This window comes from Diadema antillarum, unplaced genomic scaffold (genome assembly GCF_040938485.1).
Source record: "Diadema antillarum isolate AM-2024a unplaced genomic scaffold, OU_Dant_1.0 seq00000604_RagTag, whole genome shotgun sequence".
NCBI classification, from domain to species: domain Eukaryota; kingdom Metazoa; phylum Echinodermata; class Echinoidea; order Diadematoida; family Diadematidae; genus Diadema; species Diadema antillarum.
In genome coordinates this window covers 2,128,410-2,145,564 of record NW_027271532.1, presented here as the reverse complement: position 1 = coordinate 2,145,564, position 17,155 = coordinate 2,128,410, and the positions used below count along the sequence as shown (strand labels likewise).

General features: G+C 37.5%; 1 protein-coding gene across 1 annotated transcript in view; it reads right to left on the bottom strand.

Moving 5' to 3' along the window:
* Positions 1–16,058, bottom strand: part of LOC139735900 (GMP synthase [glutamine-hydrolyzing]-like) — a 40,430-nt gene extending 24,372 nt beyond the window's left edge. Inside the window, exons 1-3 of the mRNA XM_071646655.1 lie at positions 16,035–16,058; positions 11,445–11,539; positions 642–733 (exon numbers count right to left, since the gene is read on the bottom strand). Coding sequence (XP_071502756.1) covers positions 642–733; positions 11,445–11,531 — 179 coding nt within the window. The 5' untranslated portion in view covers positions 11,532–11,539; positions 16,035–16,058. The remainder of the gene's footprint in view (positions 1–641; positions 734–11,444; positions 11,540–16,034) is intronic.
* Positions 16,059–17,155: the final 1,097 nt, after the last annotated feature.

The window sequence follows — 17,155 nt, the reverse complement described above, 5'->3', positions numbered from 1 at the left end:
GGAAAATTGGGTCATTTCAGCGTTCATACGTATGGGTGGAAATCACTTATCTCTATGGAAGAACAAGATCAGTGGTGGAAATAGCTGCTTAGCGGAGGTCTGTGCTCTCAGAGTGCTTCTCTTGTTATAGGTTTTTTTTAAAATCTATAGATACAAGATGAGATATTGATGTTTGCAGGAAGCCTTCTGCAGAATCAGAGAGACTTGGCAGCTATGCAAGCAACGTGGCGTGCTCTGGCACAAAATGTCTACACCTGCATGAATCACGTTTAATATTAATTCAATGCCAAATGCTGAAATTATTGCTTAGAGCCCAGAATTATTTGAGTACTTGCGCCTGGACTGTCAACAGTGGCCTTTATCAAAGTGTCCCCTAACAGGCAGTTAATTACACCCTCTACTTTGTACATCTCTTCAATGACAGTTTTGCTAAAAGTGTGATGGATGACTTTTTTAGGTTTGGCTTTGATTAAAAACAGGGACACTCATTCTAATAACAACCCACTAACATGTATACTGCTACAGCACCCCTTCCAACTTTAAGCTTACGATGCATATGGCAAGTTGTGAATTCAGGCTAATTAATGGCAATGTTAAAGTACACACAATATTTTGCCTACATCAGAGTCATTTTTACTTACTTGAATTGCTTCTCCTTAAGGATAAATGCTGGAGTTTCAAGAGGAAGGATTTCTGAATTGATGCACAGTTCCCTCACTTTTCTGTCAATCACCTGCATAATGAGGTAGAGTGTGAGAGAAACAGACATGTATCACTAGGCAAGTATGACCAGAAAATGAAGAGAACAATTTAAACATGTACAGTAAACCTCATGGAAGTCAACATCCATAGAACCAGAAGGAACTCAGTAGATTTATGAATGAATGTTGACTTACCTGGTACTCACATTTACACTGAGTTAGCAGTATCTTGGGTCATGTTTTAATAGTTGTTGATGAATACAAGTACATGTACATTGTATTCATGGCAGCAGGAAAAATCGACATTATACAAATGGGCAATTCCGCAGTTAGGTGGACATGACATGGATAAAAGAAATGTGCCTCTTTATCTTACTCCTTGATTTAGGTATCAACTAATGCCATGGATGTTCATCAATCATTAAGGTCTTTCAAATTCAGTAGATTTTATTTTTCGTATTCATTGATTTTGCGAGATCTAAAACCATCATCTAAAATGTATATGTGGGACTGGGGATGCTGAAATTCACTTAAATGCAAATTACATTGGGTTCCTTTGAAATTTTCTCCTCAAAGCTTTGCTAAAGGGTAAAAGATGAATACATTTAAATACTGCAGAAGTCATGTGACATTTTGTCAATTACAAAAGGGCGAAATGACCTGCGGAATTACTCCGGACAAACGTAACGTTACTAACCATAACGTTACTAACCATGCTTTTGGGGGTCTAACTAAAAAATTATCGGTGGAACTGCTAAAAAAATTTGCATGAACATTTGTCATGATGCAATAATTGAAATTAATGCAACACTTTGTTTGAAGTAACTTGAATTTTTGCACACTTTTTGTTACAAGACATTGATTTTTTTGTCATGTCCTTTTTTCGTAACGTTACTAACCAGCCCTTTAAGTTGCCATAGCAATTCTAATATTTCTTGGATTGTATTCATTCTTTTCTGTATCATAAACATGGGAAGGATGAATATGTTTTTGACATAATTTTGACTTGAAATGAATAAATGGTAATTTTGTAGTAAAAACAAATATCTAAATTTGTTCAAATGTAACGTTACTAACCGCGGAATTGCCCAAATAGTGAATGGTCACAAGTGCGATGGTACAAGATTTCGCAAGAGGTGAAAGATAGAGGCGCGGCGAAGCTGAGTTGAATAGTGTGCCTCATCTTTCACTGAGTGCGAAATCTTGTTCCATTGCACAGTAAAGACCATACACTATTTGTTTTATACAACACCTCGAACGTCAACAGATGTGGTCCACACAGATTCTTGAATTGAGTACAGAAATGGCAACCATTTTCTGTGAAAGACGAATGAGTAGCTGCACAGTCACAGTCACCGTGTATGTATGTATGTACGCGAAGCTGATCGGTTGAAGTTATTTACAAATATGAGTGACAAAAGTACATGCTTGTAAGCGCGCTTCTAATTGTTGAGTGCAAGTGGCAAATGTTTGTTCATTGTGACATCAGAGCTGTGCGATGAAACAAAAACTTGGGGGTCAATAGAAATGGGTGATGTCAGCAAAATTGCACGGCTGACAGCCTCAGCGTACAATGGAACTTTTAACTAAATGTCATGTGATGGGCAATCGACCAATCGGATAGCTACATTCTAATTAGGTGTTGTATAATGACTGCTGATGTTGTGAACCCTTGGAGTTTAAAGATCTTCGAAATTTTACCCTTTATGACAGAGACCAATGAAACAGAGTGAAAGGTAAATTCAGCCATAGACCTCAAAAGTGGTAACAAATGTACCAGTAGGCATAAATATACTCTGCATGATCATGTAAATAAAACACCCTTTCCAAACATCCTGATTTGAACACGAATTTGAATTACATGTACATTGACCATAAACTCTCTCCTCCTCAACAGTGTATTCTATGTCCATTCAGCATTGTTGTAACCACTATCTTTAGTACTGAGACAAACACAGGATAAGAGGAATTTGGGGAATTTACCCTACATGGCAGTTACATTTGTAGACATGCTGTCAGCCTTCAGAACAGTAATAGTTGACTACACAGCATGACACATAAAAGTATCCCTTGACACTACAGCAAACTTCGATATTTTCGCATGATTTATTTTTCGCCATGAGTGGCTCAAAATCATATTCACAGGTTTTTGAATTTGCAGTGCACAATTTATTATAAACCCATTCAAAATGTGCAGAGAAAATTGTGAAGCTACAATGTTTGTGGATTTTAGAATTTGGGCTAGCCAGACATAGCACTAAATATGCGAAAATTGATGTACCACGAAAATTTCTGCATTTACAGTATTACATGTGTATGCATACAATGTACATACATACATATATACATTTTGTACACACATACATACTATACATATAACAAGTTTTGACATTAACATTTTCTTTGGTGGCCACTAGGAATTTCATATGACGTACATGTAAAATAAAAAACATGACTTTCTGTTCCAATCGCCAAATATCAGTTTGGGCAATTGGGAGGTTTCATGGAGGCTTCATGTAAAACCCTGAAATACTCCTTGATGTGATTTTATGATATATATCACTCAATTCATATTCATGTTTGAGAATATCACATGCATTATTACAGATCACAAAGTGTATCCATAGAGAAGCTGCCATGAGTGCAGCATACTGGTACATCGTATATTGGTTTGCTACAATGTATGTATACGAGCATTTGATTTGGATACCTATGACTTGAATTCACCACTTCAGTGGCACAGGAAGTGAAGAAATAGTTTCAATGCACACTACCATGTATCTTGACCACATAATCACAAAGGCATTACCAACAAATGGGCAGATAAAGCATTTTAATGGGCATTTCCTTACAAATCTGATATCAAACTGTCATCAGGTATTATGAAACTGCACAACGCTGAGTGATAAAATATTCATAAGTTATAGTTTAATATAGACTCAATACATTCAATGCACCAACATATCAGTACAGGCATACAATATATCCAACCTTGGGCTACATTTGTACGCAACAATATCTACCGGTCTTTTTATGCAATCTCTGTTCTGTTCTCAAGTTAGTAATCACCTCAGTTCCAGAGCGGTTTTGAAATTATCTATAATACAATATACAGCTTGAAAAATACAAGTTCCTTGCCAGTCTGTAGGGGCTCATAGCGCATTGTACTACCGGTACTTAGTATTTCTCGTACTAAATCCATCCACTAAAACCTCTTTCACAATGAGGTTAGAATTATCTCATAATTCTCCAGCGCCATAAAATGGACAATCAGTTCTGCTCCTTAATTACGACATGCCTCTGGATGCATCCATTGAGGAAGTCATGCCCAAAATGACACATTGTAGGCGTGATACATCAACATCATTGTGACGTGTCCTAGTAGCTACAACTTGATGGTACAAGTATTTTGTGAAATTTAGAGGGCTAAAACCAAAAGTGAAGGGCAAATTGTAGATGTGCATCAAAGCGCATATAATTATATATAAAGATATCAAGGGTAACACAGATCACCCAACTTTACAACATAAATATCTGGGGACCTCTTCAAAAGGGGATTCTCTTCATGCCATAACTTGATTTTCAATTGCATTCTTCCTCACACATAAGTAACTATTAATCTTTTAAAAGATGTTGCCATTCATATTAAAATGAAGTCAGGATGTACTGAATTTCCTCAATTTTTTTTTTTGTTTGTTTTTAATGTGTTACTGAAAACAGAGCAATGTACATTGTATGCCCTGTGCGAATTGTGTCACTAAAAAGTTTTCTCAAAGGCTCTAAAAGATTGTCAAAGTACAATGTACATTGTAGTAGCTTGGCATATTAAATCTCACAATGTCACTTCTAAATGGTACTTCCTTTTGTGTATATCCTGCCAAAAGACACCAGAATGTTCTGTTGGACATTCAGTCAGGGTAGCAAGGCTACCCTTTAAAGGGATGGAATAGTATTGGTTGAGACGAGGATTTAGCTTTTAACTTTTTGTGAGATACTTAGAAACCACTTTATGAAATGTTAAAGAGTGTATGATCCTAAGAGGAATTCAAAGTTTAATTTATGAAACTCAGTTTTGAAGTGGCTGAGATCTAAAAAAAAAAAACAAACAAACAAAGTAAAACAAAGCTATCCTAATAAAATGTGGGTCCCAACTTTTATTGGGAATGCTTTGTTTTGGATATCTCAGCCATTTCAAAACTAATTTTCATCAGATAAACTTAGAATTTCTCTTAGAATTAAATGCTCTTTCATATTTCAAAAGAGGTTTCTCATTATCTCAAAAAATCATCATAAAAAAATTGCAAACCTGAACTTAAGCCCCATCTCATTCTCAACCAAAACTATACCAACCCTTTAAAGGGTGCGCATACTTTTGGTTGATACCTAACTTCAGGTTTTTTATTATTTTTTGGTGAGATAAATGAGAAATCTGTCATGAAATATGAAAGAGCATGTAATTCCAAGAGGGATTCAATGTTTATTTGATGAAAAGCGATTTTAAAATGGCTGAGATATCCAAAACAGAGCATTCCTAATAAAAGGTGGGACCCATCTTTTATTAGGATCGCTTTGTTTCAAAGTACTTCATTTTTGCATGTTTCAGCGATTCCAAATCCGATTTTTCATCTAATAAACTTCGAATTCCTGTTAAAATGGCATGCTCTGTACTATTTTATGAGTGGTTTCTTCGTATCTCGCAAAAGAATTAAAAGCCCAATTCTCATCTCCACCAATACTGTACTATCCCTTTAAGGTCATTGTGCCTGACCACAATGGAATGCAAAGCATCAGTCACTGAGTGAGACTGGCTTCTGTGTAATGTGAAGCCTTCATTTGCCAGCTTCTTGTTGGATCTCAAACAGATGCTCCCTGTATCATACAAATGACAACTTGTCTTGGTAATTACGACAATGATTTGTGGTCGTAAGTCAGAAGCATCACTCAACATCGGATCATATAAAAACGAAGGACTGCTTTTGCTACTTGAACATCAGTAAATCATGTGATTCAACCAATATAAACTTTGCGCTCAGTCATGTGACTACTCTCCCTGTGCTGTTGTTATTATTATGTGCACACTGTTTTTGTTTGCTTTTTTGATGTTTTTTTTTTGGTAATGTACAACATGAACTGTTCATGAAAATAAGTACATCACAACATGCAATAAAACAAGTATCTGGCCATCTTGGTTCCACATTTTGGCACAGTGTCTCATATACTAAGAGTGATCCTTGGCATGAATAATGAGTTTGATATTGACTATTGTGTGAAAAAAAAAAAAAGATGTATATATGGCATCACATGGACACAAACATACGGTAGTTTGTATTATTTTTTTTTTCAGCATAGATAATGAGTTCAGTAGATCCATTGTAAAAACAAAAAGAAATTCTACTGTCGCATAACATAAAAACGTGCACACAGTACTAGCTTGTGTTATTTTATCAGAGCTTCCTGGTCTTTCAATGATAAGGCTTGAGTGAGGCATTGCTGCATAGTTTTATGCTACAACTTGTACCACAGTTGAATGGGAATACCCCAACTACTGGGTTCAATGCATACACACACAACAAAAAGTAATCCCCCAATCAAAATGGCATAACTTTTTTAGGCATAGGTTTTGAGCAAAATAATTTGGCAGGGGTACTGCTTCAGCTATTGACTAATTTGTGTGTGAAAACAAGAATGATCTGTTCTGTCAGGCATGAGTACACACATATCAAATACAAAATGATCACTTTTCAAAAGTAACATGGGGTGAGTACTTTTTTATTTTTTTGGGGGGGTGGGGGGGGGGGGGTGGGGAAGAATCGGTGAAAAAATCCTGTTCCTGGTGTATGTTTCAAGTGCTGTTGTTTAACCTTTGACCCTTAGCACCTATCCTCACACTTCCTATGTTTTGTTTTGTTTGTTGTTTTGTTGTTGTTGTTGTTGTTTTGGGGGCGGTTAGTTACATTGTACGTGAGCACAAGTTTAGGGAAATTGGCTAGATGTTCAAGTCCCCTATAACTGCAAAATCCATTCAGTTTATTGAAAGAATTGATGTGAGATATTGTTACCAACGTGTAATTGTAGCACATGTCCTGTGAACATAAGAGGGAATTGTTGTACTGTGGTTGAGTGAGCACATTATTAAGACAGAGCAACAAATGCTGAAGTTAGTGTACTGTTATATGGCATTAAGAGGGCCAATGGATGGATGATAAAACAACACTTAAACATTAAACAAACAGAATGTTTCACAGACTCCCACCGAAAAAAACAAAAACACTTTTGTGACTTTTGAAAACTAAGTTACCATTTTGCATGTTAGTCAGCACAAAGTGTAAGTGTTGGAATACCCCTGCCAAATTATTATGTTCTAAATCTTTATGTTCCAAAGTAAACACAATGTTAGTAAGGGGGGGGGGGGTCATTTTTGTTTTTGTGTATTTACATGTGGATTCAGAGAATGCAGAAATACTATTACTAGTGTAAAAAAAAAAAAATAATACATTGAGGCAAATTGGACAATTGGATCATAGCTTATTTTTCTAGTGTAATGAAACAACATCCGACTTATCTCTTTAAAATGCAAACTAATGGATTATAAGTCTACCCTTTTCAACATATATACCAATTACAAATATCAAGAAAATATGGATTTTTCATGGAAAATGACATTGTGTAGGCATGGCTGCACACTAACTCATTTTTTCTACTGCTCCGACCTGTCTGTCAGACCATTGGATACCCAGGTTTTCTATTTTTACTGGTCCATTCGTGAAAAAGTTACTGGTCCGACAGTGATTTGTACCGGTACGGACTGTCCGACCAGTGCCAGCGTGCAGCTTTGGGTGTAGGATTCTCTTTACATTTTAATAATCATATCACTTCACGACTGTAATATCATGTAGTATAGTAGCCTTCTATCCAGTGATGATATCACATGGATTTAAACATCTAAACTTTAGTATCCATAACGTCTTTAAATAGAACAGCTGGTTTTCCTCATATATTGTCGTGCACATGGCAGAATGTTGTTAACGCGCGTCCCTGCGCGTGGCAGAATGTTGTAAACCCTATGCGCACTCCTACAGCCTAGCGACAACCTGCCATGCACAGGGAAGCGTGTTAACAACAATCTGCCATGCGCATGACAATATCTTGACGTGTTCTTTTTTTTTTGGGGGGGGGCACTTGTTAAATTCATGTATATGTTTTGTGTGAATTTCCCTTGAAGAAATTATAAGATATAAACTGGATTTTTACTGTAACCCTGAGATATTTGTTACATGTTTTCAACATAGCTGTTATGTAAGCTCACATAATACCCACCCAACAATATGGACTATCTGAACCAAGCACTACTTGCAACATTGCCACTCTCAGTGTAAAAGTTAAAGCCAAACTAAGTCAAAATTAATAAATCATGAAAAAACATTAATGCATACATATTGCTAAAATGCTGAGGATATGGCCTAGAACTTTCTTGCATACTATTTCATTTCATTTCAGCAAGAGAACAAAGAAAAATACAATGCAGCAAATGAAAACGGATGTGCCATCACCAGAATTCATATTTGCAGTCCATATCAATCCAGCTGTCTTGGTTTCCAGGGCATGGCAAATACATAATAATTATTGAAAATGATTGAAAATGATAACTTGGATGGCACAAAGCCTGTACTCACTGGACAATGTGAACACCAAACTCTTGCCATTTAAATGAGAAATGGACTGACCTTTTGGTACACTTTGGCATGGTTGTGATAGACAATGTGTTTAACATACTTCTCCTAAAATGCAGCATGTACAAAATGTCTACAAACAAGAAGGTAGGTTTCACATGAGGGCAATACAAATCGCCCAGTAAGGGCAATCCAAATCTCCCAGTAGCTCAGTCACACACATGTTTATAACAAACCACAATAAGGGCAAGTCCAAGATAAGGTCCCCTCAGAAGGCAAAATTTCATCTTTGCTCAATATTGACATGTTTGGTATCATTTTGAAGCTTAAGAGTTGAAGTTTTGATTTCCATGGAGGAAAAAATGATATTATGTAAGTTTACGCAAATTTCAAGGGCTTCATTTGCATAAATGTGAAACACAGCGTTACATATGGGACATTTATAAAAATTCATATTAATTCAAAGGAAAGCAAATGATATTTGATTAATATGTGGACATAAGAAGTTCATCAAATAGTTTAACTTGGTATAAAAATTTAGGGATTATGCAAATGATTATGCAAATTAGCTCGTGTCCTATCATGAGATGTCCCATACGTAACAAATTGAGGTCATTTTTTTAGGTTTTTTCTGAAATTGCTGAGGATATTTTAATGCCCTTTTGGAAAGTTCTAATTCATTGTTTAGAGAAATTAAATACCATAGAAAAAAGAAAAAAACAGTAAAAGAAATACATTCTATTAGGCATTGAAATAATGTTACGTATGGGACAAATGCGTTACGTATGGGACATCCTCATACATATTGCATGTGAATGCATGTAGCTAGCTGGGAAGGTCTCTCAGTACACAAATGGTCAATCATCCTGAAGAAAGCATCCCAACATTGTAGCTACTTTTTGAGTTTTAGACACTTGAAACAATGCATGTACTTGACTGAACAATTTTCAGAAAGGGGGAGGGGAAAATGGCAAAATACACAATGAAAAATCAGCATTAAAGGGATGGTATAGTTTTTGTAGAAATGGGGATTCAGTTTTCAACATTTAATGAGATGATTGGAAACCAATTATATGAATTACTAAAGAGCATACAATCCTAAGACTAGAGGAATTCAAAGTTTATGTGACGGAGATCCAATTTGAAATGGTTGTGATATATACAAAAATATAAAAGTAAAATGATTCCTTTTTATTGCAAGTGATACACAAATTGTCCTCATTCAGTTTCAATAGTAGCCACGACAAAATTCACGGGTATACATACTGAGGTGTGACTCGAATCAATGACCTGACTGCTAGACAGACATCATCTACTCGATCACTGGGGTTCCACGCAGCAGGTATTGCTTATTTATTGAAATTAATATTTCTTGTGTCAAGTCATTTTTTATTGAAACTAAATGGCAAACTGCCCTTCATCAATGGAAGTAAACACTTTAAACTATTCAGTTTTTCAGTAGTAACTATCCTGATAAAAATAGGGCATACATACTCAGGTTGGTCATAAAAAATATAGAATATGATTAAAGGACAAGTTCACCTTCATAAACATAAGGATTGAAAGAATGCAACAATATTAGTAGAACACATCAGTGAAAGTTTGAGGAAAATTGGACAATCGATGCAAAAGTTATGAATTTTTAAAATTTTTATGTTGGAACCGCTGGATGAGGAGACTACTACAGCTTGTGAGTCATATGCGTACAACAGTATAAAGAAAATGTAAAGAAAATTCAACATATTTTCACTTTTTTCGCATAATAAAAGAGCGCATGACCTGCCTCTTTCTAAAGGCAGGGGGAATAATATTACGCATAACATTTGTCGGTAACGAGTCAGGGGAATGTGTACTTTTTTCAAAAGATGAAATTTTGTGAAATTCTCTTTATATTTTCTTTATATTGTTGTACGCATGTGACATCTAAGTTTGCGCTAGTCTTTTCATCCAGCGGTTACTGCACAAAAACTTCAAAAATTCATAACTTTTGAACCGATTGTCCGATTTTCCTCAAACTTTCAGTGATGTATTCTACTAATATTGCTACATTCTCTCAATCCTTATGTATATGAAGGTGAACTTGTCCTTTAAATATGATTATGATGGTAAATATATAGGGAATATTGTTCCCTTGTCAATCTGGAACAGTATTTGAGTAATTTCAACTGGTTCTACCTCAATGATTATGCAAAAATTTGTTTATGGGTATTTTGCAAAATTATTTTGCAAAATACCCATATAAACTTGGTTCTCCACACACTAAATGAATGGGGGACAAAGGGCATGCATACTCAGGTTGGTCATAAAAATATAAAAATATGATTAACTATGATTATGATGGTGAATATTCAGGGAATAATGTTTCCTTGACAATCTGGATCAGTATTTGAGTAGTTTCAACTAATTTTACTACAATAATTATGCAAAATACCCATAAACATGGTTCTTCACACACTAAATGAATGGGGGACAAACTGTCCCATACGTAACTGTCCCATACGTAACACGTCATGTCTGTCTTTAATTAGAACCTGTAATTAGAGCTTTTTGCCTAATGACATGAAACTTACCAGTGATAATCTTGAGTGTTGTGACTTTCATCACAGTGAGTTACAAGTTGTAGAATGAAATACTTTCAGAGAGTTTTGAGGTTGAAAAAAATGTTCAAAAAAACAAAAGTTTTCTGGTCCCATACGTAACGGCACATATTTTCTCTTCTAGAATATAATTGTCGAGGTCATTTTTCTCCATTTTTTACATGTTTATACTTCTCCTAGATATCAATCACCATGAAGAAGTTCAATATGATCAAAGGCCATTAACACTATTTTTCAGGTCATAAAAGTCTCTGAATGTCCCATACGTAACGCGCGCATTATCTTGGACTTGCCCATAAACAGCTGCATGCTGTTGGCAGAATAATGCAGATTGGAGCGTAGGTGCTATGCCGAGCAAGACATAGGGACATTTGAGACAAATCTTAGCAGTTGTCAAAGAGTTTGTTTGGAAGACAAAAGTCTTTTCCTATCACCAGTTTAAGAGTAGACATGCATACTTTGTCAGTACACTGTACCTTTCCATACTGGGCTCCTGCATCAAGGATCACAATCTTTTCTCCACATCCTCCATTGACAGTCTTGTGATTAAGGTCCCCATTCATGATTGAATCTGGATGATCAAGGAAACAAAAAAAACCCAACTTTTATTCCATCAGTTTCAATCAAAATCACACATAATCAACATCTCTCTCTCTTTCTACACACCATGCTGCATTATATACCGAACATCCATTTGAATTGTCTTCCTTGTTAGGAGGCATGCCCAATACATGCTATGCTTTTGAATACCATGCTTAAGTCTACAAAGTCCAGTACAAGACATTCTAAGAATCTTTGGTACATTTCAGAACAACCATATTGACGCTTCTCGATAACCGATTTGGTTCAAATCTATACAAGTGATTGAAAATAGGCTATAAGTATTCCTGTGATTTTGGTGCAGTATGGGCAAGTGGAATTTAAGATCTGTTTACTACAGTCAAACCTGCCTTAGCACGCGCTATGCGCGTTAAATGTCACTACGCATACAAGGCCGCTGGAAAATGAGCATGTGCGCCATACCTTGTTGCCACAAGGTTGCATCAGGGACGTTGTGGCACCCGTTCGTGTCCAAATTCTGGTGACTCGGCACTTGCATTCAGCCCCTGTACATTTATTCACTGCATCGGCATGTACTGAGATTTTGCTTTTCTTTTGTTTTTTCGAGGATACCATCACACTCTGAGCTTGCGATAAGGTGAAAAATCTCACAACAGAATGGCGTAATTTTTAGCGCTTTTTCGGCGACCCTGACAGGGGTCGCACTTAACTTTTTTTTAACTAGCCAGGCGGACTACTTAGAATAAATTTTGACACTGAAGCAATATTTTGGCTAGCCAGACGGACTAGTAACTTCAGAATTTTATGATTTTTAGCTAGTCCGACGTGATTTTGGGTGGCCAATGGGCAGCGGACCATCGCCAATTTCGAACCCTGCCTGATTCTTAACACAGGACCTAATTCGCGTGTGCTTTGGAAAAGTTTGCAGCGATTCTGCGTTTTCGACGGCAAAATTTGGGATTTTAGACAGATTTTTGGAGGTGACTCCGGCACTTTCCTGTGGTGAACGAGTGTGCTAGTATGTGAAACGACGTGATATGCGTGTGTTGTGACAGTAGAATTTGCTGGCTTGTGATAAGTGATAAGTGTCCGGATTCTGAAGGCCGGCCGAAAACTGGGGTTTTACTCTCTACTATGTCTACTTGTCTCACACCACAAACATACATATAATATATTGAGCTCACCACAAGATTTTAGCAACAAATAGATCTACAGTAGCTTAGAGTATTTAGACCTAGATCTATGACTATAGTATAAAATCTAGCTAATATCAATTACCGTATAGTCGCCACTTGCGTGTATTTCCTATACACTCCCGGGCGAACTAGATAAACAATAGGCACTGAATTAGTTCACCGCCCATAGTGCGCCACGTATTGTTATTAGCGTGTGTGTTATACACACACTTCAATGTAGGATGCATGCCATTGTGTATCATCGCATTTGAAAAACTTTGTTAATTTGCCACCTGAAATCCATTCAAAATCAAAAACATTCTCGCATTGAAATTGGTTTTGTCACCTGTTACATATGGTAAAATACATTTGGATTACAATTAGATTTCTATTTGTGTTTTTATGGAGGAAAAAATCGCGTTAACTTACATGCGATGTGAATGTCTGGCAACTTTAGCTAGTGTAGTAGTGGCGACTTAAATGGTAATTGACGTTAGTTGTGTTCACTAGAGTTTCTGGGCGTCTTGCCCTAAGTAGTACTCAGTAGTAGTAGGTGGAAGGTTTTGTTAGACCTAACTAACGTGTTAGTATTCTAAAACCTACATCTGTCTAGCCTAGGATTAGGAATAGACTGTCGCCTACACCCTAATTTGTTAGTTAGAACACGCAGTAACGCACGAGCTTAGAGATAGTACCCTAGTAGCGTTAGAACCCCGTCTACATCTACTAGAGTAAAATATCCCGTTTGCGGCAGTTTAAGCATTGTTAAGGGTTTTTACAACTTGTAAACAAATCAGGCAAATTATTTTCAACCATTTCATATATCATAGACAAGATTATTCATTAACGCAATTGTTTTCATAAAAGAAATTTACCACTGACCAACGCAGTTTTCATGATTTACCAGGGCAAAACCCGGCACAATTTTCGCCGATAAGGGCGATATGCGACGTAGTATTTCTGCTTGCGGCACGATGTACAATCCCTATGCAATACGCGCGTGCTCCGCGATATTTAGCTGAACGCCTTCACATGTCTCGCGAACATTGCGTAAGCGCCAATTCCCATTGCAAAAGCACGTGAAAATAGCGGGCGCACATGCATTGGCCGCAAACAAGATCGCAATTCTGGCGGTGTTGTTGATGTCTTTCTCGTGTTTTTCTCATTTTTTTTCGATGGTAACATCCACTTTCCGTAAAAAATGGCGGCCCACATCGGCGCGCGAAAGTTCTATTTTACGTGAGGATATGTTTTCAAAATCCATGAACATCGAGAAAACGACAAAAAATCAAGTTTCTTGGACCATTGTTTCTTAACTGTTATGTTAAGAAGTACCGAAAATTTCAATTTGGATGCGATATGTTGTCATTTAGGTGAGAAAATTTCACTTTCGTCAGAGATCGTGCCCATTTTATCGGTTGGTTTTTGTTGATTGCTAGTGTTAGGGCGTCGGTAGCGCGATGCGCTTTGTCATCCCCTTCGAAATTCACGCAAAAGTCGCGAGTTCACAAGTCATCTTTGACCTAGATTTTCTAGGTCTATATGCATCTACAGAACATAAAACTACTTCAAAACATTTTTTACAATAAGAGAAATCTATCATATTATCTTCGATACTAAATGATATCACGAAAGTCACATTTTGAATGCAAAAGCGCTAGCATTTTCAAATAAACTTACGACTACCAGATGCGTTCAGTGCGTGTTGGGCAATGGGCAAACGTAGGGCGCGCGTTCGGTCAAAAAGTGGACCCACAATTTTGGCTTAAAATCACCTTTCAGGCATTTTCGCGGGTTTATCCCGGGAACAAATCTCCATAAATTTGGTATCATATGAAAGCTTGTGGTGGTCTCATTCTTCTCGTCCTACGCCGAGTTCAGATATCAAGACGTATTGCTACCTAAATTCAGATTTAAGCCTAAACATCGCTATAACTCGGCTGTTCCGTCCGACTGTGAAACTGGCCATACCGGTGTAGGAGGATTCAATGGTGCTGAATCCAAAAATAGCATTGGTTTTTCGCTTATTCCCCAGGATAAACCCGCGAAATAGCGATTAAGATACCCTTGTCAGCATAGTAACAGCATCAGCGAACTAAGCGAGGCGGGGCCTACAAGTCTAGACACGTAGTTACACGCCATGACTCGTGGTTACGGCGCGCACTTACGCGAAGCTCCATACAGTCGAGTCGGTTTTGCATGACCGATGTTCAGCCTCCGCACAGCTGCTATAGCGCACCGCCGGTACGTAATGTGAGTACCGGTACATGTGCGCGTCTCCATGTACACTGTACTAGTATCGCACATGCACATGCACCACTACTGTGTGCGCTTTTACTCCGCCGCGCTGTTAGACCTACGTTTGTGATACGTTTGTATGTATGATGGGTCATCGGTCTCGTAAACCCGTGTGTACAAATCGCGTGCGAGTGCAAGTACAAGTGCGTGCCGCGGGATCGAAGCGGGCCTCGCACAGGCTGGCTGGGTAGGTGTGTGCTAGCTGACAAGGATGCGCGCTTAGCCTTAGAAACACGCGCGCTTTGAATGTGATAAACGCAGTGAATAGCACCGCCCACTGGAGTGCGCTTGACAGTGAATTTCATTACGCTCGCGACCCACTTTTTCGCCAAGGTTTTGACAGCGTGAGGATGAAAAATACCCTGTTTTTATTTGCTCATAACTTCACCATTATTCATGATTATGGTGAGAAATTTTGCACATGTATTATGTTAACTATGAACATTATGGATATGTATGTTTTAGTGTGAAATGACTTGTATTTCTCCAGTTGCAAAAATCTACCAGACACCCTACTAGTGTGTTAGTATATGTGTAGTGTGCATGTAACAGTGCAATGCAGTGTTTAGCGGTATATTACCGTGTATGTTGTACCTGCCGCGAACGGCTGCACGGCCGCTTACTGACGCAGTTACTCTAGACCTAGTCCTAGAAAAAATTACTACTAGTGTCTAGATCTAATTTTACAGACTCTTTCTTAACTTGTCTGTCATTAGATGTTCCCAAGCTAGGGCTAAGCCTATGGCTTAGACGCCTATTGAGTGTTGATACATGAAAAGCACGCACATTTGCCACAAGTTTTAAACAAATTATTTAAAAGAACTAAAAACAAAACAAAAAAAAAATCACTCATGCTTTACAACGTAGAATCCCATATGTGGGACCACATCAAACCAACATGCAACACCAGTTCCGCAGTACAGTATTAATACAATCAGAAAATAAAACAAATGCCAGACAAATGGTTTGTGCTGACAACAACCGTTCCAGATTCCGTCAAAAGATTTCTTGTCAAAGCATGGGTCTGCATACCTTACTTACAGCGGCAATTTCCACACCACTTGTGATAATTCTTCTTGATCTTGCAACCGCTGCTTTGCGAGTACACGCAGGTTCTTCACGTATAAAATTCTAAAAGCACCACCGTATACGTGTGCGTACTACTACTGAGTTCTCTTCTGTACGTACCTAGGTAATCAAATCGTGCGTTGCGTGATATTCGATCACCGCGGGAAAACAGTACATTCGTTCGCGGGTAGGTCTTCTTCACAGTGAGTCGCGCGCACTCTCAACCGGCCACTCAGCACATGTAGGATATCAAGGAACATCAACATTTTATTTTTCTTCAGAGCGCCGTTTGACGTCATTCGGCGACGTCATTGGACACGTTCCTTAGAGCCTTATTACGACGAATACTATAATCTTTGAATACTTTATCGCCGGGAATAAAACGGAAATATCAGACCTTAGGTTTACATAATTAATCATTTCTGCACACTTCTGCAGAAAGACATGTTCACTGAAAGAATAGGAAAAATGAGAAATTTCAGAGAAATCTATTTCTGTATGGTTTCCCTTTCCTGTAGCTTCTTTGTATCTGCGTTCCTTTGTTTTATTTTGTTTTGCTTTCCGATGAAAAGTTGACATGTTTATGTAGGCCTATGCATTAAGAATTTCTTGAATAATGGATGATGTTCACATCTATCAAGTTAACATCTGTGACCACAGTCCCAAGATTCACTCTAAAAAAAAAATGATTAATTTTAAAGGGTTATGCCTCAACTGGTCAAAGAAATTTGATGACCCACTGTACGTCTCATATTGGTGATTTCTTCTTCTTCTTCTTCTTCTTCTTCTTCTTCTTCTTCTTCTTCTTCTTCATATACTGTGCAGAACCTCCTGAGAGTATACTCGCATACTAATCACGTTATTTACTTTCATTAATGTGATGTAAATTTCAAGTGAAATATTGCATAGTTTACTGAAATTCGTAAATGAACTCATGAAATTAGTTTGTGTGTGTGTGTGAGTGTGTGTGTGTACGTCCGAACACATGGTCTTCTTTAGTTATTCCAACATCATTGACACTATTTTACCGAGTTACTTATAGGCCTGTATATATACCAAACACGTGTCAAACCATCAATTCAATA